Below are 24,573 nucleotides of genomic sequence, written 5' to 3' on the forward strand. Positions count from 1 at the left end.
TAGTTTTTTTTCTTGTGATGAGAACTTTTAAGATTTACTCTTAGCAGCTTTCAAATATGCAATACAGTATTATTAATTATAGTCATCATGCTGCACATTACACCCCCGTGACTTATTTATTGCTCTTGAGTTTTTTAAAAAAGGCTCTACCAATTCTAATGTGCATGTATAACCTTTACTTTACTTTGTTACTGCCTTCCCCTCACTGAGTTTTTGGATTGACAAGCGCTACAGTTGACTGTTCAACAACACGGGTTTGAGCCTTGCAGGTCCTCTTATATGTGGGATTTTTTCAGTACATATATGTACTACTATTTTTTTCATCCGTGGATGTGGAATCCGTGCGCACGCAGGGCCGACTATGGGATCTGATCATAGTGGATTTTGGTATCTATGGCGGGTCCTGGGACCAATCCACTGCAGATACTGAGGGACGACTGTACTTTAATTTTTTCCAGAGCCTGTTATACCTTGAGATGGATTTAGGGGTATGGGATGCCCTATTTTGGAATTGAGTTGGAGTTTGGGGTAAGATAATTGTGGGCTGGGTGTTTTTTTTTTTGATTGTATGAAAGGAAGCAGCACAAAAGGAATACGGTTGACCCTTGAACAACAGGGGTTTGAACTTCGCAGGTCCACTTACACATGGAATTTTTTCAGTAGTAAATACTATAGCACTACATGATCTGTGGTCGGTTGAATCCGAGGATACAGAACTGCGGATACAGAGAGCCGTCGATAAGTTATACTTGGCTTTTCTACTGTGCGGAGGTCAGTGCCCCTTACGTCTGTGTTGTTCAAGAGTCAACTGTAGTTCCTTTGCTCTTTGAGGTGGTTGAGCTCTTAGTCATTTTTGGAAGTGAGATCCCTTGTTAGAACAAATGACCCATCACATTCTGGAGTATTAATCCATTTATCAGATTTGGTCTCTGAGGAAGGTCAAGTTGATTCAAGAGGTTGTCCAGATTCTGTTCAAGTGCAGGTCTGAAATGTGACCATGGTTTTTTACTTCCTTGAACTCCTATATATTTGACATTTGTTACCATGTCTGACTATGAGTAGGGACGCCCCAGAGTTTAAATTGTTTGGTTTTAAATATCACTGTCTGCTGGGAGGTGGGTATGATGGGAATTTTGTTGTAATGTTTCTTAAAACTTGTTAATTGATTTTGAAGTGGGACATAATTGTGACTCATGCTTATTTTCCTTCTTTCAGCATTATCTGCATACCAGAGGTACTACAGTTTACAATCTGACTACTGGAAGGTTAGTGCACATTTGCATGCCCCTTCCCTTCCCCTCCTTTCCCCTCTTCCCTCCCCTCCTCTTCCCTTCCCTTCCCTTCTCTTCTCTGGCAGATTACTGCTGTTTATACTCAAAACGAATTGTGCTCTTGCTTTTTTGTTTGTTTGTTTTGTTAATTGAAAATATTACTTCTAGGCAAAAGGGATTGGCAAGGGAAAAATGAGTGTTCTTCATTTGTGCTGTCTTGTATGATCAACTTGTATTTTGTTAAAAGAATTAGATTATTCTGACACAGTTTATTGGCCAAAGATGATCCAAAGTGTGGAAGTTAAAGCCATTAAAATCAAATGGCAACAGAATGATTCTTCAGTTTTCTTAAGTTGGTACCTAGGAATAAAAGAAGTCTGAAGATGGGTGTATCAGGCTGAAAAGGGAAGGCATAAATGAAAATCTTTATTGGTATAGTCTGTCTATGATTGGAGCTCTGAGGACAGCTGAACCTAACCATTGTTTAAAAGACCAATACCTAAATGAAGAACTGTGCACAGCAATGAATCATCTATTTTCTTAGTTTAAGCAGTGCATAAAGTTACCTGTACAGGTTAATCTTTCACATCATGTTTACTTTGAAGTATAAGTTTACTGACCAGTGGGGTTTCTTTATCTGAATTGCCATTTCATATTTTTAAGGTGGATTTTATTTTTTCTATTGCCTAATTTATGTTTCTTTTTGATATGTAGAAGTTTTAAAAGTATATTTTGGTAATTAAAAAAAAATATATTGAAAATGTCTTTTCTAGTCTATGGCTTATCTTTTCTTCTTTTTAAAGCTTATTGAAGTATAATTAAATACCATAAAATTCAACTTCTTTATGCCATTCAGTGACTTCTAGTAAATTTCCAGAGTTGTGCAACCATAACCAAAGTCTTATTTTAGGACATGTCTATCTCACCGTAATGAAACCTCATGCCCAACCCCTGGAGAGTACTAATCTACTTTCTGTCTCTGTGTATTTGTATTTTCTGGGTATTTCATATAAATGGAATCATATAATATGTAGTCTTTTGTGACTGACTTCTTTCACTAAGCATATATTTTTAAGGTCGATCCATGTGTAGCATGTATTAATACTTTATTCCTTTTTATTATCTAATAATATTCCATTGTGTGGTTATACCATATTTTATTTATCCATTCATCAGTTGAGCATTTTAGTTGTCTCCACTTTTTGGCTATTGTGAATAATGCTCCTGTGAACATCTGTATACAAGTTTTTGTGTGGACATATAGTTTCAGTTCTCTTCGGTAAATAACCAGGAGTGGAATTGCCAGGTTGTAAAGTAAATCTATGTTTAACATTTTGAGAAACTGCCAGAATTGTTTTCCAGGGTGGCTGTAACATTTTACATTCTCACCAGCAGTGTATGAGGGTTCCAGTTTCTCCATATCCTCATTATTATAGTTTTTATTTGCATTTTCCTAATGACTGATGTTGAGCACTGTTTAATGACCACATTAGCTATTTGTGTATATTATTTGGTGAAATGCCTCTGTAAACCCTTTGCTGATTTTTAAATTTGTTTTTTAAAAAATTAGTGTGTTGGGACTTCCCTGGCGGTTCAGTGTTTAAGACTCCACGCTGCCAATGCAGGGTGCGTGGGTTTGATCCCTGTTCTGGGAACTAAGATCCCACATGCTGCGCGGCGCGGCTGAAAACTTAAAAAAAATAAAATAAAATAAAATAAAAATTGGTGTGTTGTAAGAGTTCTTTATACATTCCGGATACAACCCCTTATCGGATATATAATTTGCAAATATTTTCTCAAAGTCTGTGGCTTATATTTTCATTTTCTTGATAGTATAGTTTGAAGTGCAAAAATTAAAAATTTTGATGACATCCAATTTCTCAACTGTTTTCTTTCATTGCTTGGGCTTTTGGTTTTGTAGCTAAGAAATCTTTGCCTAATCCAGTGTCATGGTGATTTCTTCCATTGTTTATTCTATCAGTTGCTTCAGTACAGATAGTACTGCAGTAAATAGTAAAAGTGTCTTTTTGTTAGTGTTCTTTGGTATAGATTCCTTGATAAGTGGGATTGCTGGGTCTAGTGGTGTGAACCACTCCTTTGGGAGCTCTTGTTTCCCCTTGGTCTTAACCAAGAAAGTTTATGTCAGCAGGCTTTTTTGTGAAATCTGATAGGTGAGAAATGGTGTCTTATTGTTGTTTTAACTTGCATTTTCTTAATTGAATTTTTAATTGAAGTTTAAAGACTTTGTGTTTCCTTTTCTTTGAAATATTTGTTCATTTCTCTTCAGTTGGGCCATTGTTTTCTTTCTGTTTTGTATAGCCATATTTTATGTATGATCTATATTTATCCTTTGTGATAAAAATTGCAGTTTTCATTTATTGTTTTATTTTGCTTTTGTGTGTTTGTTTTTGTCCATGCAGAAGTTATTTCTATGTAGTCAAATTTATCAGTCTTTTTCTAAATTGCACCTGCATTTTGAATCCTAGGATAGTTTTTTCCTCACTCCCAGGTGTTAGAGAAATTCATCCACATTTTCTTTTAGTACTTGAATGGTTTTAGTTTTTAATTTAAATCTCTCATCCATTTGGGATTTATCCCTGATTTATAGTGTGAGGAACATCTAAGTTTATTCTTTGCCTGTGGCTAATTATCCCAACATAATATATTGTTAAAAAATTCATTTTTTTCATACTAATTTGAGATGTTGCCTTAGTTGTATGCTGAATTTTCATATGCAGTTTTGTCTACTTACATTTTCTGTGGTCTGTTTCATTAGTCTGTTCATGAATTAATACTATACTATTTTACTTACAGAGGTTTTGCAATAGGTTTACACTACATATACAGTATGTATATGGTAGTGCTGTGGCACCATTTCCCCATTGTTCTTGTTTCTAGAGTTTCCCTGGCTGTCCTTTCTTTGTTGCTTGTTTTTCCAAATAAACGAATTAACTCCACAAAAACAGCTGATGATTTTTTCTCTCCGGCTTTTTTGAAGTATTATTTACATTATTTTAAGTGTTCAAATTTGCTGCATTTTGGCAATTTATATGGGGTTGTGTAATCATTACTGCAATTAAGATATAGAATGTTTCTATCACTCAAAGTGTTCCATTGTCCCCCTTTACAGTTGATTCCCATTCTTGACCCCTGGTCCCAGGCAACCAGTTATTTGTGTATGTTTCTGGGTCTCTAATTTTGCCGTTCCTAGAATGTCACACACCTGGATTCAAATAGCATGTATTTTTTTGTTTTAATTTAGCATACTGTTTTTGAGATTCATCCATGTTCTTGTGTGTGTCAGTATTGTGTTCCTTTTCATTGTTATGTAGTATCTCATAGAACGATTATACCACAATTAATTTTCCCATTTATTAGTTGACAGACATTAGGGTTGTGTCCAGCTTTTGATAAACATGAATGAAGTGCTGTGAACATTATTTGTTTTTTGTGTAGACATAGGTTTTCACTTCTCTTGGTATATATACCTAGGATTTGGAAATGCTGGGTCACATTGCAGTTGTAGAGTTAACTGCCAAACTTTTCCAAAGTGGCTGTACCATTTCACATTCTTACTAGCAATATATGAGATTCTCAATTGTTCTACATCTTGGATATCACTCGGTATTGTCAATCTTTTTAACTTCAGCCATTCTAGTAAGTAAGTAGTGGTTTTTCATTTTGGTTTTATCTGCGTTTCCCCAATGATAGTGATGTTGAGCATCTTGTATGTGCTATTGGCCTTTCATGTACCTTTTGTTATTATCTGTTCACATCTTTTGCTTGTTTTTAACTTCTTTTTGTGTATTATTAATTGAGTTGCATGGGCTCTTTGTGTATTCCCTTTGTCAGATATGTTTTGCAAATACTTTTTCACAGTCTGTGGCTTGCTTTTTGTTTTCTTAATTGTGCCTTTTTACGAGCAAATATTTATAATGTTGATGAAGTCCATTTAATAATTTTTTTCTTTTATAGCTTGTGGTTTTTGTGTTCTGCTAAGAAGTCTTTGCCTACCTGAAGATCATAAAGATTTCCTCAGCCTTTTTCCCCTAGGAGCTCTATAATCACATTTCTTAAATTTTGGTTTATGATACATTTCAGGTTGTTCATGATGTGAGATGAGCATCAGTGTTCTTCCCCACCCCTTGAACACATATCCAGTTGTTCTAGCATCATTCATTGGAAAGACTGTCCTTTCAAATTTGATTTACTATTTCCTCTTTGATAAAAATCAGTTGACCATTTAGTTTTGTGTCTATTGCTAGATCCTTTGTTATATTCCTGTTACGTTATGTTCTATATGTCTATTTTTTCTTCTTTTTTCCTTTTTCTTTTCTTAACATCTTTATTGGAGTATAATTGCTTTACAATGGTCTCTAAGTTTCTGCTTTATAACAAAGTGAATCAGCTGTGCATATACATATATCCCCATATCTCCTCCCTCTCGCGTCTCCCTCCCACCCACCCTATCCCACCCTTCTAGATGGTCACAAAGCACCGAGCTGATCTCCCTGTGCTATGTGGCTGCTTCCCACTAGCTATCTATTTTACATTGGGTAGTGTATATATGTCCATGCCACTCTCTCACTTCGTCCCAGCTTAACCTTCCCCTTCCCCGTGTCCTCAAGTCCATTCTCTACGTCTGCATCTTTATTCCTGTCCTGCCCCTAGGTTCTTCAGAACCTTCTTTTTTTTGTTTTTAAGATTCTATATATATGTGTTAGCATACGGTATTTGTTTTTCTCTTTCTGACTTACTTCACTCTGTAGGACAGTCTCTAGGTCCATCCACCTCACTCCAAATAACTCAATTTCGTTCCTTTTTATGGCTGAGTAATATTCCATTGTATATATGTGTCACATCTTCTTTATCCATTCATCTGTCGATGGACACTTAGATCGCTTCCACGTCCTGACTATTGTAAATAGAGCTGCAGTGAACATTGTGGTACATGACTCTTTTTGAATTATGGTTTTCTCAGGGTATATGCCCAGTAGTGGGATTGCTGGGTCGTATGGTAGTTCTATGTTTAGTTTTTTAAGGAACCTCCATACTGTTCTCCATAGTGGCTGTATCAGTTTACATTCCCACCAACAATGCAAGAGGGTTTCCTTTTCTCCACACCGTCTCCAGCATTTATTGTTTGTAGATATTTTGATGATGGCCATTCTGACTGGTGTGAGGTGATACCTCATTGTAGTTTTAATTTGCATTTCTCTAATGATGAGTGATGTTGAGCATCCTTTCATGTGTTTGTTGGCAATCTGTATATCTTCTTTGGAGAAATGTCTCTTTAGGTCTTCTGCCCATTTTTGGATTGGGTTGTTTGTTTTTTTGATATTGAGCTGCATGAGCTGCTTGTAAATTTTGGAGATTAATCCTTTGTCAGTTGCTTCATTTGCAAATATTTTCTCCCATTCTGAGGGTTGTCTTTTCATCTTGTTTATGGTTCCTTTTGCTGTGCAAAAGCTTTTAAGTTTCATTAGGTCCCATTTGTTTATTTTTGTTTTTATTTCCATTTCTCTAGGAGGTGGGTCAAAAAGGATCTTGCTTTGATTTATGTCATAGAGTTTTCGATGTTTTCCTCTAAGAGCTTTATAGTGTCTGGCCTTACACTTAGGTCTTTAATCCATTTTGAGTTTATTTTTGTGTATGGTGTTAGGGAGTGTTCTAATTTCATTCTTTTACATGTAGCTGTCCAGTTTTCCGAGCACCGCTTACTGAAGAGGCTGTCTTTTCTCCATTGTATATTCTTACCTCCTTTATCAAAGATAAGGTGACCATATGTGTGTGGGTTTATCTCTGGGCTTTCTGTTCTGTTCCATTGATCTATATTTCTGTTTTTGTGCCAGTACCATACTGTTTTGATTACTGTAGCTTTGTAGTATAGTCTGAAGGCCGGGAGCCTGATTCCTCCAGCTCCGTTTTTCTTTCTCAAGATCGCTTTGGCTCTTTGGGGTCTTCTGTGTTTCCATACAAATTGTGAATTTTTTTGTTCTAGTTCTGTGAAAAATGCCTTTGGTAGTTTGATAGGGATTGCATTGAATCTGTAGATTGCTTTGGGTACTAGAGTCATTTTCACAATGTTGATTCTTCCAATCCAAGAACATGGTATATCTCTCCATCTGTTTGTATCATTTTAAATTTCTTTCATCAGTGTGTTATAGTTTTCTGCATACAGGTCTTTTGTCTCCTTAGGTAGGTTTATTCCTAGGTATTTTATTCTGTTTGTTGCAGTGGTAAATGGGAGTGTTTCCTTAATTTCTCTTTCAGATTTTTCATCATTAGTGTATAGGAATGCATGCGAATTAATTTTGTATCCTGTTACTTTACCAAATTCATTGATTACCTCTAGTAGTTTTCTGCTGGAGTTTTTAGGATTCTCTATGTATAGTATCATGTCATTTGCCAACAGTGACAGCTTTACTTCTTCTTTTCCGATTTGGATTGCTTTTATTTCTTTCTCTTCTGTGATTGCTGTGGCTAAAACTTCCAAAACTATGTTGAATAATGGTGGTGAGAATGGACAACCTTGTCTTCTTCCTGATCTTAGAGGAAATGGTTTCAGTTTTTCACCATTGAGAATGAGGTTGGCTGTGGGTTTGTCATATATGGCCTTTATTATGTTGAGGTCTAAGTTCCCTCTATGCCTACTTTCTGGAAGGTTTTTATCATAAATGGGTATTGAATTTTGTCAAAAGCTTTTTCTGCATTGATTGAGATGATCGTATGGTTTTTCTCCTTCAGTTTGTTAATATGGTTTATCACATTGATTGATTTGCATACATTGAATCCTTGCATTCCTGGGATAAACCCCACTTGATCATGGTGTGTGATCCTTTTAATCTGCTGTTGGATTCTGTTTGCTAGTATTTTGTTGAGAATTTTTGCATCTGTGTTCATCAGTGATATTGGCCTATAGTTTTCTTTGTGACATCTTTGTCTGGTTTTGGTATCAGGGTGATGGTGGCCTCGTAGAATGAGTTTGGGAGTGTTCCTCCCTCTGCTATATTTTGGAAGAGGTGAGAAGGACAGGTGTTAGCTCTTCTCTAAATGTTTGATAGGATTCGCCTGTGAAGCCATCTGGTCCTGGGCTTTTGTTTGTTGGAAGATTTTTAATCACAGTCTCAATTTCAGTGCTTGTGATTGGTCTGTTTATATTTTCTATTTCTTCCTGTTTCCGTCTCGGGAGGTTGTGCTTTTCGAAGACTTTGTCCATTTCTTCCAGGTTGTCCAATTTATTGGCATATGGTTGCTTGTAGTAATCTCTCATGATCCTTTGTATTTCTGCGGTGTCAGTTGTTACTTCTCCCTTTTCATTTCTAATTCTATTGATGTGAGTCCTTGCCCTTTTTTTCTTGTTGAGTCTGGCTAATGGTTTATCAATTTTGTTTATCTTCTCAAAGAACCAGGTTTTAGTTTTATTGATCTTTGCTATTGTTTTCTTTGTTTCTATTTCATTTATTTCTGGTATGATCTTTATGATTTCTTTCCTAATGGTAACGTTGGGGATTATTTTGTTCTTCTTTCTGTAATTGCTTTAGGTGTAAGGTTAGGTTGTTTATTTGAGATGTTTCTTGTTTCTTGAGGTAGGATTTTATTGCTATAAACTTCCCTCTTAGAACTGCTTTTGCTGCATCCCATAGGTTTTGGGTCGTCGTGTTTTCATTGTCATTTGTTTCTAGGTACTTCTTTGATTTCCTCTTTGATTTCTTCAGTGATCTCTTGGTTATTTAGTAGTGTACTGTTTAGCCTCCATGTGTTTGTATTTTTTGCAGAATTTTTCCTGTAATTGATACCTAGTCTTGTAGTGTTGTCGCTGGAAAAGATACTTGATGCAATTTCAGTTTTCTTAAATTTACCAAGGCTTGATTTGTGACCCAAGATATGATGTATCCTAGAGAATGTTGCAGGAGCACTTGAGAAGAAAGTGTATTCTGTTGTTTTTGGATGGAATGTCCTATAAATATCAGTTAAGTCCATCTTCTTTAATGTGCCATTTAAAGCTTGTGTTTATTTATTTTCATTTTGGATGATCTGTCCATTGGTGAAAGTGGGTTGTCAAAGTCCCCTACTATGATTGTGTTACTGTCAATTTCCCCTTTAATGGCTGTTAGGATTTGCCTTATGTATTGAAGTGCTCCTATGTTGGGTGCATAAATATTTACAATTGTTATATCTTCTTCTTGGATTGATCCCTTGATCATTATGTAGTGTCCTTCTTTGTCTCTTGTAATAGTCTTTATTTTATAGTCTGTTTTGTCTGATACGAGAATTGCTACTCCAGCTTTCTTTTGATTTCCATTTGCATGGAATATCTTTTTCCATCCCATCTCTTGCAGTCTCTATGTGTCCTTAGGTCTGAAGTGGATCTCTTGTAGACAGCATATGTACAGGTCTTGTTTTTGTATCCATTCAGTCAGTCTGTGTCTTTTGGTGGGAGCGTGTAATCCATTTACATTTAAGGTACTTATCGATATGTGTGTTCCTGTTACCATTTTCTTAATTGTTTTGGGTTTGTTATTGTAGGTCTTTTCCTTCTCTTGTGTTTCCTGCCTAGAGAAGTTCTTTTAGCATTTGTTGTAAAGCTGGTTTGGTGGTGCTGAATTCTCTTAGCTTCTGCTTGTCTGTAAAGGTTTTAATTTCTCCATTGAATCTGAATGAGAGCCTTGCTGGGTAGAGTAATCTTGGTTGTAGGTTTTTCCCTTTCATCACTTTAAATATGTCCTGCCAGTCCCTTCTGGCTTGCAGAGTTTCTGCTGAAAGATCAGCTGTTAACCTTATGGGGATTCCCTTGTATGTTATTTGTTGTTTTTCCCTTGCTGGTTTTAATATTTTTTCTTTGTATTTAATTTTTGATAGTATGATTAATATGTGTCTTGGCGTGTTTCTCCTTGGATTTATCCTGTATGGACTGTCTGTGCTGCCTGTACTTGATTGACTGTTTTCTTTCCCATATTAGGGAAGTTTTCAACTATAATCTCTTGAAATATTTTCTCAGTCCCTTTCTTTTTCTCTTCTTCTTCTGGGATCCCTGTAATTGTAATGTTAGTGCGTTTACTGTGGTCCCAGGGGTCTCTGAGGCTGTCCTCGGTTCTTCTCATTCTTTTTACTTTATTGTGCTCTGCTGTAGTTATTTCCACTGTTTTATCTTCCAGGTCACTTATCTGTTTTTCTTCCTCAGTTATTCTGCTATTGATCCCTTCTAGAGAATTTTTAATTTCATTTATTGTGCTGTTCATCATTGTGTTTGCTTTGTTCTTCTAGGTCCTTGTTAAATGTTTCCTGTATTTTCTCCATTCTATTTCCAAGGTTTTGGATCATCTTTACTATCATTACTGTGAATTCTTTTTCAGGTAGACTGCCTATTTCCTCTTCATTTGTTTGGTATGGTGAGTTTTTGCCTTGCTCCTTCATCTGCTGTGTGTTTCTCTGTGTTTTCATTTTGCTTAACTTACTGTGTTTGGGGTCTCCTTTTCACAGGCTGCAGGTTCGTAGTTCCCGTTGTTTTTGGTGTCTGCCCCCAGTGGCTAAGGATGATTCAGTGGGTTGTGTAGGCTTCCTGGTGGAGAGGATTCGTGCCTGTGTTCTGGTGGATTAGGTTGGATCTTGTCTTTCTGGTGGGCAGGACCATGTCTGGTGGTGAGTTTTGGGGTGTCTGTGACCTTATTATTATAATTTTAGGCAGCCTCTCTGCTCATGGGTGAGGTTGTGTTCCTGTCTTGCTAGTTGTTTGGCCATAGAGTGTCCAGCCCTGTAGCTTGGTGGTGGTTGAGTGGAGCTGGGTCTTAGCGTTGAGATGGAGATCTCTGGGAGAGGTTTCGCCATTTGATATTATGTGGAGCCTGGAGATCTCTGTTAGATCATTGTCCTGAACTCGGCTCTCCCACCTCAGAGGCACAGGCCTGACACCCGGCTGGAGCACGAAGACCTTGTCAGCCACATGGCCCAGAAGAAAAGGGAGAGAAAAAGAAAGAAAGAAAAGAAAAAATAAAAAAATTATTAAAAGTAAAAAAATTAAAAAGTAATAAAAAGGAAAGAAGAGAGCAGCCAAACCAAAAAACATAATCCACCAATGATAGCAAGCGCTAAAAACTATACTAAAAAAAAAAATAAAAATAAAAACGGACAGACAGAACCCTAGGACAGATGGTAAAAGCAAAGCTATACAGAGAAAGTAACACAAAGAAGCATGCACATACACACTAACAAAAAGAGAAAAAGGAAAAAAAAATATATATATATATAAAAGGAAGAGAGCAACCAAATCAATAAACAAATATACCAATGATAATAAACTCTAAATACTAAACTAAGATAAGTATAAAACCAGAAACAAATTAGATGCAGAAAGCAAACCCCAAGTCTACAGTTGCTCCCAAAGTCCACCGCCTCAATTTTGGGAGGATTCGTTGTCTATTCAGGTATTCCAGTGATGCAGGATATATCAAGTTGATTGTGGAGATTTAATCTGCTGCTCCTGAGGCTGCTGGGAGAGATTTCCCTTTGTCTTCTTTGTTCGCACAGCTCCTGGGGTTCAGCTTTGGATTTGGCCCCGCCTCTACATGTAGGTCGCCTGAGGGCATCTGTTCTTCACTCAGACAGGACGGGGTTAAAGTAGCAGCTGATTAGGGGGCTGTGGCTCACTCAGGCGGTGGGGGGGGGGCAGGGGGGAGGGAAGGGTACGGAATGCAGGTCGAGCCTGTGGCGGCAGAGGCCAGAGTGACATTGCAGCAGCCTGAGGTGCGGTGTTTGTTCTCCTGGGGAAGTTGTCCGCGGATCACAGGACCCTGGCAGTGGAAGGCTGCACAGGCTCCTGGGAGGGGCGGTGTGGATAGTAACCTGTGCTTGCACACAGGCTTATTGGTGGCTGCAGCAAGTGCCTTACCGTTTCTTGCCCGTCTCTGGGGTCTGCCCTGATAGCTGTGGCTCACGCCCATCTCTGGAGTTCATTTAGGCAGTGCTCTGAATCCCCTCTCCTTGCGCACCCTGAAACATTGGTCTCTTGCCTCTTAGGCAGGTCCAGAGTTTTTCCAGGACTCCCTCCCGGCTAGCTGTGGCACACTAGCCCGCTTCCGGTACTGTTCATGCAGCCAACCCCAGTCCTCTTCCTGGGATCCGACCTCCGAAGCCCGAGCCTCAGCTCCCAGCCCCTGCCTGTCCTGGCGGGTGAGCAGACAAGCCTCTCGGGCTGGTGAGTGCTGATCAGCACTGATTATCTGTGCGGGAATCTCTCCGCTTTGCCCTCCGCACCCCTGTTGCTGCGCTTTCCTCCATGGCTCCCAAGCTTGCCCCTCCCCTCCCCCCCCCCACCCCGTCTCCACCAGTGAAGGGGTTTCCTAGTGTGTGGAAACTTTTCCTCCTTCACAGCTCCCTCCCAGAAGTGCAGGTCCTGTCCCTATTCTTTTGTCTCTGTTTTTTCTTTTGCCCTACCCAGGTACGTGGGGAGCTTCTTGCCTTTTGGGAGGTCTGAGGTCTTCTGACAGCATTCAGTAGGTGTTCTGTAGGAGTTGTTCCACATGTAGTTGTATTTCTGATGTATTTGTGGGGAGGAAGGTGATCTCCACGTCTTACTCCTCCGCCATCTTGAAGGTCTCCTATATGTCTATTTTAAAGCCAGTAGCATACTGTTTTGCTACTTCAGTCTTGAAATCAAGCAGTGTAAGTTTTCTGTGTTCTTTTTCAAAATTTTGTTTTTTTCCTAGGTCGTTTACTTTTCTATATACAGTTTAGAAGCAATTTGCCAATTTCTCCTGCTAGGATTTTGATTGGGACTGCATTGTATGCATTGACCAATTTGGGGAGAATTTCTCTTTTTAAAAATAATGCATTTGTTTGCCCACAAACATGGTATATCTCACCATTTATTTAGGTCTTCTTTAATTTTCTTAAACAATGTTTTATTGTTTCCATCGCACATTTTTTCTTGTTAAGTTTATCTCTATTTTACTTTTTGATGCTATTGTGATTGGAGTCATTTTAAAATTTTATTTCCAATTGTTGCTATTGTATAGGAGCACAAAAGATTATTGTACATTTACCTAGCATCCTGCTATATTGATAAATGATTAGTTCTGGTAGCTTTGCTCTAGATTTCAGAGGATTTTCTATGTACGTTATCATGCTGCTTGCAGATAAATACAATTTTTCTTTTCTAATCTGTGGTTACTACTTAATCTTCCTCTTGCCTTATTGGGTTGGCAAGGACCTCTAGTATAGTGTTGAATAGAAGGGAACATCCTTGTGTTGTTCCTGATCTTTGGGGGAAAACATTGTTTTCACCATTGAATACGATGTTAGCTATAGAGTTTTTATAGATTTAGGTTGAAGAAGTTTCCTTCTGTTACTGGTTTTACTTTGAGATTTCTTTTTTTTTTTGTTCCTGTTTTCATTTATAATGAATAGGGATGGAACTTGTCAAATAATTATTCCTTCCTCTATTGAGAGTCTATGGATTTTCTTTTTTAATGTGTTATACAGTTAGGTACATTGCTTGATTTTTTTTTTTTTTTTTAAAGCTGTTCCTTGGATAAACCCCTGTTAGATCTATTAGCATTTTTATATGTTGTTGGCTTCATTGTAGTAATAATTTGTTGAGCATTTTTGCATCTTTGTTCATAAATGATATTACTCTGTAATTTTCTTCTGACGACTTTTGTCTGAATTTTTCCATCAGGATAATTCTGGCCTCATAAAAAGAGTTGGGAATTGTTCTCTCCTCTCTATTTCTGAGTGTATGTGTAGGGTTGGTATTATTTCTTCTTCCCGTGTTGAATAGAATTTATTAGTAAAGTCAGCTGGGCCTAGAGTTTCTTTGTGAATAGTTTTTAACTACAATTTGAATTCCTCTAATATGTACAGGGCTATTCAGGTTTTCTGTTACTTCTTGGTTCAGTTTTGTTTTGTCTTTCAAGGAGTTTGTCTGTTTCATAAAATTTCACATTTACTATTTTTTTCTGTCATAACCCTAATTTCCTTTAAATAACTATAGAATCTGTATGTTCTCTTTCATTCCCGATATTGGTAATTTGGTCTTCTCTTTTTTTCTTGGTCAGCCTGGCTGGATGGTTACCAATTTTATTGATGTTTGCAAAAAATCAAATTTTGTTTTGTAGTTTTTTTCTTCAGTATTGTTTTCCTGTTTTACATTTCATCCAATCCCTATTTCATTGATTCCTGATTGTCTTTATTATTTGCTTCTGCTTACTTTGTGTTTAGTTTTCTTATTTCCTAAGATGGAAGCTTAGATCATTGATTTTCTACCTTTTTTCTCTAATACAAGTGTTTAAAAGTATGCATTTTTCTTAGTATTGCTATAGCTGTATCTCACAAATTTTATATTTTTAATTTTCATTATCATTCATTTGAAAGCATTTTCTACTTTTACTTGCACTTTCTTACCCATGGTTATTTTTATATAGTATAATTTCAAAATACTTGGGTTATTTTAGATATCTCATAGTTAGTGATTTTTGTTTCATTTATATAACATACTCTATGATTTCATTCTTTCAAAATGTATTGAGACTTCTTTATTGGGTCAACACTTGAAAACAAGCACATGGTTTGTATTTGTTGGTTGTATTGTGGTATAAATAACAGTTAAAGATAGTTGAAGGTATTTTTCTTAAACAGTTTTTTTTGTCCTTGTCATTTGCTGACAGGTTATTATCTCTTCCTGTGATTGTAAAATTGTCTTTCTTAATTTTGCCCTTTTGTTCTTTAATATATTTTGAAGCTCTCTTATTAGGTACACACACATTTGTGATTGTTATTTTTACCTGATGAACTGACCCTTTTGTCATAAAGAAATAGTGTTTTTTACCTTTAGTAATTCCTTTTGTTTTGTTTTGTTTTTTAAATAAATTTATTTATTTATTTATTTTTGGATGTGTCGGGTCTTAGTTTCTGTGCAAGGGCTTTCTCAAGTTGCGGCGAGCGGGGGCCACTCTTCATCGCGGTGCGCGGGCCTCTCACTGTCGCGGCCTTTCCTGTTGCAGAGCACAGGCTCCAGATGCGCAGGCTCAGTAGTTGTGGCTCACGGGCCTAGCCGCTCCGCGGCATGTGGGATCTTCCCGGACCGGGGCACGAACCTGTGTCCCCTGCATTGGCAGGCGGATTTCTAACCACTGCGCCACCAGGGAAGCCCCATTCCTTTTGTTTTGACATGTGTTTTATCTGATTTTAATTTAGCTGTTCCTTTCTTCGTAGGCTTGTTATTTCTGTGAGATATCCTTTTCTTTTCAACCTTTTGGCATCTTTATATTTATAATACTTTTATAGATAGCTTGTTAAATGGGTCTTGCTTTTTTATCCAATCTGAAAATCTCTGGTTTTCACTTGTGCTGTTTAGCCACCGACAGTTAATGAAATCATTGGTATGATTGGGTTTGTGTCTTTCATTTGATCTTTCCTTTTATGTTTATTCCCTTAATTTCTTGGTCTTATGTTCTCCGTACCACTCCCCCCCTTTATATTTCAATCTGTTTTACAATTTTACTTTACTTTTCCTATTGGCCTTTTCACCTATTCTTCTTTTCATTATTTGTTCAGTGGTGATTCTAGGGATTATAGTATAAACCCTTTAATTTTTCAGTCAAGTCTCAGTTAGTATTATACCAATTCACATAAAATGTAGAAAGTTTGCAGTTATATAGGTCCACATCTTACCCACTCATGTCCTTTATGTAATAGCTGTTACGTGTATTAGATGTACGCAAGGTGATGTTATTTTGCTTTGAACAGGCCCATATATTACAGTGTAATAGTAATTTTATTTACCCATATTGTTACCATTTCTGATGCTCTTCATTACTTTGTATGAATTGTTACCATGTACTGTCATTTTCTTTTTGGCCAAAGAACTTTGTTTAGCATTTCTTATAGTAAAGGTATGGCGGAGATGAATTTCTTTTATCTGAAAATATTTTTTGACTTAATTTTAAAAGGCATTTTTTCTTGATAGAGAATTATGGGTTGGCTTGCTTTTTTAAAAAGTTATTATAAAATATTGGCTATATTCCCTGTGGTGTACAATATATCCTTGTAGCTTATTTATTTTATACATAGTAGTTTGTATCTCTTGATCCCCTACCCCTATCTTGCCCACCCTCCTTCCCTCTCCCCTCTGGTAACCACCAGTTTGTTCTCTATATTTGTGAATCTGTGTTTTGTTATATTCATTTGTTTGTTTTATTTTTTTAGATTCCACATATAAATGATAACATACAGTATCTGTTTTTCTCTGTCTTACTTCACTAAGCACAATACCTTCTAGGTCCATCCATGTTGGTACATATTTATTCTATTGTATATATGTACCACATCTTCTTTATCCATTTGTCTGCTGATGGACACTGAGGTTGATTCCATATCTTGGCTATTGTACATAATGCTGCCATGAACAGTGGGGTATATGTATCTTTTCAAATTAGTGTTTTTGTTTTCTTCAGATATATACCCAGGAGTGGGATTGCTGGATCATATGGTAGTTTTATTTTTAGTTTTTTGAGGAACCTCCATACTGTTTCCCACAGTGGCTGCACCAGTTTACATTCCCACCAACAGTGTACAAGGGTTTCTTTCTCTCCACATCCTTGCCAACATTTGTTATTTGTGTTCTTTTTGATGATAGCCATTCTGACGGGTATGAGGTGATATCTCATTGTGGTTTTGATTTGCATTTCTCCAATGATTAGCAGTGTCGAGCATCTTTTCATGTGCCTGTTTGGCCATCTGTATGTCTTCTTTGGAAAAATGTGTATTCAGGTCTTCTGCCCATTTTAAAGTCAGTTGTTTTTTAAATATTTAATTGTATGAGCTGTTTATATATTTTGGATATTAACCCCTTATTGGTCATATCATTTGCAAATATTTTCTCCCATTCGGTGAATTGTCCTTTTTGTTTTGCCGATGGTTTCCTTTGCTGTGCAAAAGCTTTTAAGTTTAATTAGGTCTCATTTATTCATTTTTGTTTTTGTTTCCTTTGCCCTAAGAAACATATCCAAAAAAATATTGCCATGATTTATGTCAAAGAGTGATCTGCCTGTGTTTTCTTCCAGGAGTTTTATGGCTTTACAGTCTTACATTTAGGTTTTAAATCCATTTGAGTTTATTTTTGTATATGGTGTGAGGAAATGTCCTAATTTCATTCTTTTACATGTAGCTGTCCAGTTTTCCCAGCACCACTTATTGAAGAGACTGTCTTTTCCCTATTGTGTATTCTTGCTTCCTTTGTGTTTGTTTATTTTTGAAGTGTAATTGACCTACAACACTGTGTTAGTTCCTGTTCTGCAACATAGTGATTCGATATTTCTGTATGTTTCAAAATGATAACCAGGATAAGTCTAGTTTTTTTTTAAGTGAAATTCTGGTCTCTTCTTGCTTCCATATTTCCTGATGAGAAATCAGTTCTTAACTGAACCCCTCCTGGCTAGGTCCTGTGAAATATACTTAAAACAGATTAACAGGAGGAGAAAAACAGTTTGTTTACACATGCAATGCATATTCATTCAGTAGACCTCAGTGATGAGTAACTCAAAGGGGTGGTTAGAATTTGGGGCTATATACCAACTTAGTAGGTGATGAGAAGAGCGAGAAAGGGCACTTAAAGGAAAACAAATAACTTTTTGGAACGATAAGTAGGCCCTTAAGAGAATAGATGGGAGATATGATGTATTATGATAATGTTTGTTAGAGTTTCTACCGGGAGGGGTTTATGACAGTTTTGTTCTTTTGGGAGGCTCTGCTTTTAGCATATATAAGGGATTTCAGGAACTCAGATGCCTCCAGCTCAAAATAATTCTTAAGTTAAAGCAGCACATCTGGGGGTATCCTTTCCTGATCCCCTTCAACAACTATAACAAAACCTAAACTCATTCATGAGGCAGGAAAGTTTAAAAATTGCTGTTATGGTTTATGGTATAAAGTAGGAATATAGGATTAAAAAATTGTATGTACACTGTTAATGCTGCTATGTATTTCATTATATAAGTAGAAGACTGTAAGGAGATATGTTAAAATATGAAGAAGTGCTGGTGCTTCCTGATGATTTTTATCATGTGTACTTTACTAAACAATTTCTGTATATATTCATTTATGATTGTGAACTTTTAAATAAAACTGACTTTTTTCTTCTTTTTTCCCCACTTGTATTTAAGAAAAGAAAGAGAAGGTTTGAGTTATGGTAGTATGCTTGTCTAAAAGAACCATTGATTAAATGTTGTGGAAAGATGGAGAGCAACCTTTTTCAGTATAAAATATAATTTGCCTATTAATTGTGCATTATGTGTAATTTTGGGGGGTATATTGATTCATTAAAATATTTGTGGGTATAGTTATTCTGATTAACAAAACCCCTTTAAATTAGTTCATTAACTTAAAAAAATCCTGCTTTTACAATGGCTTTGAGAGAATTGGGTTAAAATTTAATTTGGGACACAAAAAATATTGAAGAGTAAATTTACATATATCTTTGTATGTGTATATAAAATATCATGGGGCTTTATAATATTACTGCTGAAAAAGATCGAGTGTTTTAAGAACTCAAAGCTTGTAGAGATTACTTTGCATGTGTTTTTGATATGCTAATTATAAACAATTCTTGTCCTTAAAGTACATTCACCAAAAAGGTCTATTTTAGTCCTTGATTCAGTACATGTTAGAAAATTGTAATGCTGCATTTCTTACCAGCTCTGAAAATTGTGCTGGCCTTCTTTCCTAATTGGGGCTGAGTAGTAAGGTTTTCTTTTTTCCATTTAGCTACCATACGGTTTTATTTTTTTGTTAATGTAGTACTGATGTGGGATTAGGGATTAATGTTGGGTAGGGGAGAGATTTTGGGGAGAGAATTGTTATAATGGAAAAACTCACGGTTTTCCCAGTTCAGATTCGTGTTTTGAGTTTAAAAATACATTGAGTATTTAAATATATCAATATTGAAGTGCTTTATAACGTGAGAATATTTAGAACTTTAAGGAAGGCAGAACTGTAATTAATATTTCAACAAGTTTAAAGCTTAAATTAACCTGGAAAAAGACCAAAACCAAAACAAAGCTTTTTTGCCCAGAAAGGCAGAGACCAAGAGAGCGAGATCTTTCAAAGAATATATAGGAAAAGTTAAAAAGCAGTATATTTGAGAATAAGGATGTCAACTGAAAAAACAAAAACAAAAAGACACAATCTGAAAGTTGAGAATTATGTTAAATTCAGGGACCTTACTGAGGACTATAATCCAGGAAACAGCCTCTCATATAGCTCAGAGGAACTGTTCCAAAGAGGTAAGAGAAGAGCCAGGATATATAAGAGTTTTTGCTGGGGGGAAAAAAAAAAAATGTAGTCAAACATAATGATTTTAGTGCTTTTCTGTGTTTGGGAAGATGCAAGAGTCTGGGCTCATCGAAATTATTTCTTTGATATGCATCTTGACTATCAAGGGCCAGTATCCTGTTTTTTCTCCATCCTGAATTCACTTGAGGGTGCACCTTGGTGAGTGTGGGGGGGGGGGTAGCAGCTGATGGCTTGATGGTTGGCAACATTCCTTGTTTACTGGAATGACAGGTAACATCTTTTTGTCCACAAGGGTTAGATTCTTTAGAAGTTTTACGATTTTATAAGCAGACCACATCCTAGAAATCATTATTTAACTTCTTTTACTTTATGGACTAGACTGCATTCAGGTCTGCACAAATTGGTGGATTAACTAGTGGAACCTGCACTCGTCTTCTGACCTATCCATGACTTCTGTTACACTATTTATGTCAGTCACTAACTGGCTTTTACTGTCATTGACAAGGGCTTTGTTGGCAATACAGGGATAAGTAAGATAGTTCTGCTCTCAAGTTGCCCATGTTCTTGGTGAGGGAGGCACAAACAAGCATAAGTTTTTGGAAGTGATATATTGGAGGTGTTCAGGAGTGAGGCAGAAGTAGGTCTCTTTGTGTAAGGGGTATGGGAAAGTCTGAGTGGGAATTAGAGAAACTCCACAGAACAGTTGAGACTGGAGGGAAGGATTAATGGGAGTTTTCCAGGTAGGAGAGGTGGAAAGGCTTTTAAAGAAGAGAACTGAGTCAGCCAGCACATGAAAGAAAGTACAGTAGGTGTTTAGGGAACTCTCCCAAGTTCTTGGTCTAGAGCAGAGGTCCAAATACTTTTTCGGAAGGGTGAAAAAGTAAATATTTTAGGCCTTGTGGGCCAAGAGGCAAAATTATCTATTATGTAGGTACTTAGCTAATCATTTACAGTGTAACCATCATAAAATATAAGAATAATTTTTTAGCTCCTGGGCCTTGAAGAAAAAATTTTGACTGGCCATAGTTTGTGGACCCCTGTTTTAGACCCTGGGGTAATTGTTGGAGGCCTCAAAGTGGGGAAAAGGAAGGCAAGGGCCAGATAGATGGTGAAGTGGGTTTGCAACAGTTAGCACAGATCTGGAGTCTTAGATTTGTCTTAATATTTGTTCAATATCTAGTCAAATTCTGTAGTGCTGGAAATCAGAGCCATAAAATTAAATAAATAAAACACAATGGCTTCCAGGGATTGATTGGAATTGTATTAACTTTGTACAGTTTAAAAAAGAAAAACTGTCATTGTCTTTCATTACCGTCTCTCTCAATAAAGTTTTATGGTATTTCCATATAAAGTTCTTGTGCATATTATAAAATAATGTATTTTATTTTATTTATTTCATTTTTTTAAATTAATTAATTAATTTGTTTATTTATGGCTGTGTTGCGTCTTCGTTTCTGTTGCGGCAAAGGGGGGCCACTCTTCATCGCGGTGCGTGGGCCTCTCACTGTCGCGGCCTCTCTTGTTGCGGAGCACAAGCTCCAGACGTGCAGGCTCAGTAATTGTGGCTCACGGGCCCAGTTGCTCCGCGGCATGTGGGATCTTCCCAGACCAGGGCTCGAACCCGTGTCCCCTGCATTGGCAGGCAGATTCTCAACCACTGCACCACCATGGAAGCCCCAAAATAATGTATTTTAGATCTTCTAGTTTTATTGCTGTTATAAATGTCATTTTAATTTCGTTTTTATCTCTTTGGTGGTATATAGAACTACAGTTGGTTTTTATATGCTAAGTTAAATTTACTGAGAACTTCACTAACTTTTACTAACTTGGCTAATTTGACTATGTTACTTTGGATTTTCTATGTAGACTGTCCTACCTTTGTAATTAATGGTAACTTTGTTTCTTCATTTTTAATTTTTGTGATCTTTGCTCCTGCTACTGCAATAACTAGGATGACAGCACAGTATAGATTGAAAGAGGTGGTATAGTACATTTGTCTTATTTCCCTTCTTAAAGGGAACGTTTTAAATGTTCTACCATTAAACATGATTACTTTAAGTTCTTTTTTTGTAAATAGCAAACTAAGAACAGAAAGGAACTTCCTTACTCTAATGACAACCAACTTTTAAAATTTTCAATTTAAAAGTCAGCATTTTTCTTTTGTATGCAAATACTTCTCCTGCATCCATTGAGGTAGTTTTATATTTTTTTCTCCTTAAGTCAATATTGTATTTCTGAAGTAAGTTCAAATTGACAATAACTTTTTATCATTGTTAGTTATTTCTGGATTGGGGTTGCTAATATGTAGCATCTTTGCATCCTTGTTCATAATTGAAATTGGTCTATATTTTTTCTTTCTTGAGTTTTCTTTATCTGATGCCTTGGAGTTGGTTCTACATTCCAAGGAGCTGGTCAGAGGAAGAGGAAGCAGAGGGCAACAACCCTTTTCTTTAAGGCAGGAGTCCCCAACACCCAGGCCACGTGGTCCCAGTCCGGTCGTAGCCTGTTAGGAACTGGGCCGCACAGCAGGAGGTGAGCGGTGGGCAAGCGAGCAAAGCTTCATCTGTATTTACGGCCACTCCCCATCACTCACATTACTGCCTGAGCTCCGCCTCCTGTCAGATCAGCGGCAGCATTAGATTCTCACAGGAGCCCGAACTCTACAGTTAACTGCGCACGTGAGGGATCTAGATTGCGCGCTCCTCATGAGAATCTAACGCCTGATGATCTGAGGTGGAGCTGAGGCAGTGATGCTAGTGCTGGGGAGCGGCTGCAGATACAGATTATCATTAGCAGAGAGGTTTGACTGCACAGAGACCATAATAAATCAATTGCTTGCAGACTCATATCAAAACCCTATCAGTGAGTGTCCTACTGATTCTGCATTATGGTGAGTTGTATAATTATTTCATTATATATTACAGTGTAATAATAATAGAAATGAAGTGCACAATAAATGTAATGCACTTGAATCATCCCCAAACCATCTCCCCCCCGGCCCCCAGTCTGTGGAAAAATTGTCTTCCACGAAACCGGTCCCTGGTGCCAAAAAGGTTGGGGACTGTGGCTTTAAGGGAATCATGAGATTATACACATCTCACTGGCGAGATCTTAGTTAATTTGAGAACTCTTAGCTGCAACAGAGGCTGAGAAATGTCTTTATTTTGTCTTATCATGTTAATAGTTAGGATAGAAAACAGAGAAGATACATGTTGTTGCAAAATAGACTGTACTACTAATAGAAATTAATTCATGTTATTGGTAAATAAGGGAATTACGTTGTATGATGTGAAAGTCTTACTGTTTCACTTAAATTTTTTTCTGGATAATGGGGAGTATAATTATAAACTTAAGTAGGAAAGGGAAAAGTTCTCTCAGCTTGACTGCAGCACGGGTAGCAGGAGTTCTGTAGTCTAGATTTTAAGAAAATTAAGCACAAGTACCTTCATCCAGGGCTCTTCCTCAGAAAGGCACGCTCCCAGTTTTGTACAGCTCTCAGCTATTTTCATTGTCTCAGCACCTTCCAGCTCTGCTCTAATTAAAGGATTGCCAGAATTGCAACTTCATTGTTTTGTTCATTTTTGATATCGACCATGGCAGCCTATCATCATGCTGAGCTTCTTGCTTGAGTGGTCCAGGCTGTCTCCAGGTACTAGTTACTACTTTTGAAATCCTCTGGTTATAATGTTGCATAGGTCTTGAGCAGTCTTGTCTACAACTCTCTTTTATTTCTAAATCCTCTTGTTTTTAATGTGTAATTTTTTTTTTACAGCATGTGAGACTTCCCAAGAATTTTATCTGTCATACTGTATCCATTGAGCAATTACCGTGTGCTAGATAGTTTTCTTGTTGGTGGTAGATACATTACCTCCTTTACTTCTCACAAAAATCCCAAGTGCCAGGTTGTTATTTTAAGTGTTTTACATGTATGATCTTAATTCCTCAAAGCAACCCTATGAAATTGAGACTCAGTTAACTTGTTTTGTGAGTCGATAGTAAGTGACAAGCCAAGTCTGATGGCCTCTGTAGCCTGATTTCATGATCGCTATGCAATACTATGCATAGATTTTGGAAGCAGAACTACTTCTTCTTATTCTTTTTTTAAAAAATTTTCATTGGAGTATAGTTGATTTACAATGTTGTATTAGTTTCATGGAAGCAGAACTTCTGCTCTAATGCTATAACTTTGGATCTGATCGATGTCATGAGCTTTGGCAACCTCTTTTGCTATATTATTGTAACTAGGAGAAACTCTTATAAGTGTCCAAAAGGTAGTTTGGATTGTATTAAGGGAGTGGTTCTGTATAAATTGAATCAGCACAGTGTTAAATTCTTCGATAAAAATGTGTAATAGGTCATTTAAGGCTGTAAGAGATTGATTTATTAGCAGTAAACCTTTCCTCAATAACTTATATATGCTAGTTACTTTGCCATAGGGATCAAAAGATGACTTGAGCTCTATCTCTACCTTTTTACAAGCTCGTATTCTAGTAGAGGAGATGAAGGGCATATCTGTAATAGACATGAATATTCATTTGGAAACTTGCTTCAGAAAAACCTAACTCTGCACTTAGGAATGTGTCAGGTAATACTTGTGGAAAGAAGAGATGAGTGATGTGTTAAAGGATAGATAGGAATTTTATTTATTTATTTATTTGGTTGGTTGGTTGCGCCGGGTCTTAGTTGCGGCAGGTGGGTTCCTCAGTTGCGGCTTGCATGTAGGATCTAGTTCCCTGACCAGGGATCGAACCTGGGCCCTCTGCATTGGGAGCACGGAGTCTTAACCACTGCACCACAAGGGAAGTCCCAAGGATGGATAGGGATTTGCTAGATTGAGAAATGAGTTGAAGGAAAGATGGCATTGGCTTTTTCAGCAGAGGAAGCAAACATGTTTAAAATCACGGAAATGTGTAAGAGCATATTTTATTCATAGGCCTGCATGTCATTTGTCCTGACTGGAGTGGTGGCTGTGAGATTGGGAAAGTTGAGCAAGAGTCATATAACCAAGACCCTT

At 37.0% G+C, this 24,573-nt stretch overlaps 1 protein-coding gene across 6 annotated transcripts in view; it reads left to right on the forward strand.

The window, feature by feature from the left end:
• Positions 1–24,573, forward strand: part of KDM6A (lysine demethylase 6A) — a 206,981-nt gene that overhangs the window by 80,248 nt on the left and 102,160 nt on the right. For all 6 annotated transcript variants that reach the window (XM_068534176.1, XM_068534177.1, XM_068534181.1 and 3 more), the window contains exon 4: positions 1,216–1,265. In XM_068534176.1, coding sequence (XP_068390277.1) covers positions 1,216–1,265 — 50 coding nt within the window. The remainder of the gene's footprint in view (positions 1–1,215; positions 1,266–24,573) is intronic.

The sequence above is a fragment of the Eschrichtius robustus genome, chromosome X (assembly GCF_028021215.1).
Source record: "Eschrichtius robustus isolate mEscRob2 chromosome X, mEscRob2.pri, whole genome shotgun sequence".
NCBI lineage: Eukaryota > Metazoa > Chordata > Mammalia > Artiodactyla > Eschrichtiidae > Eschrichtius > Eschrichtius robustus.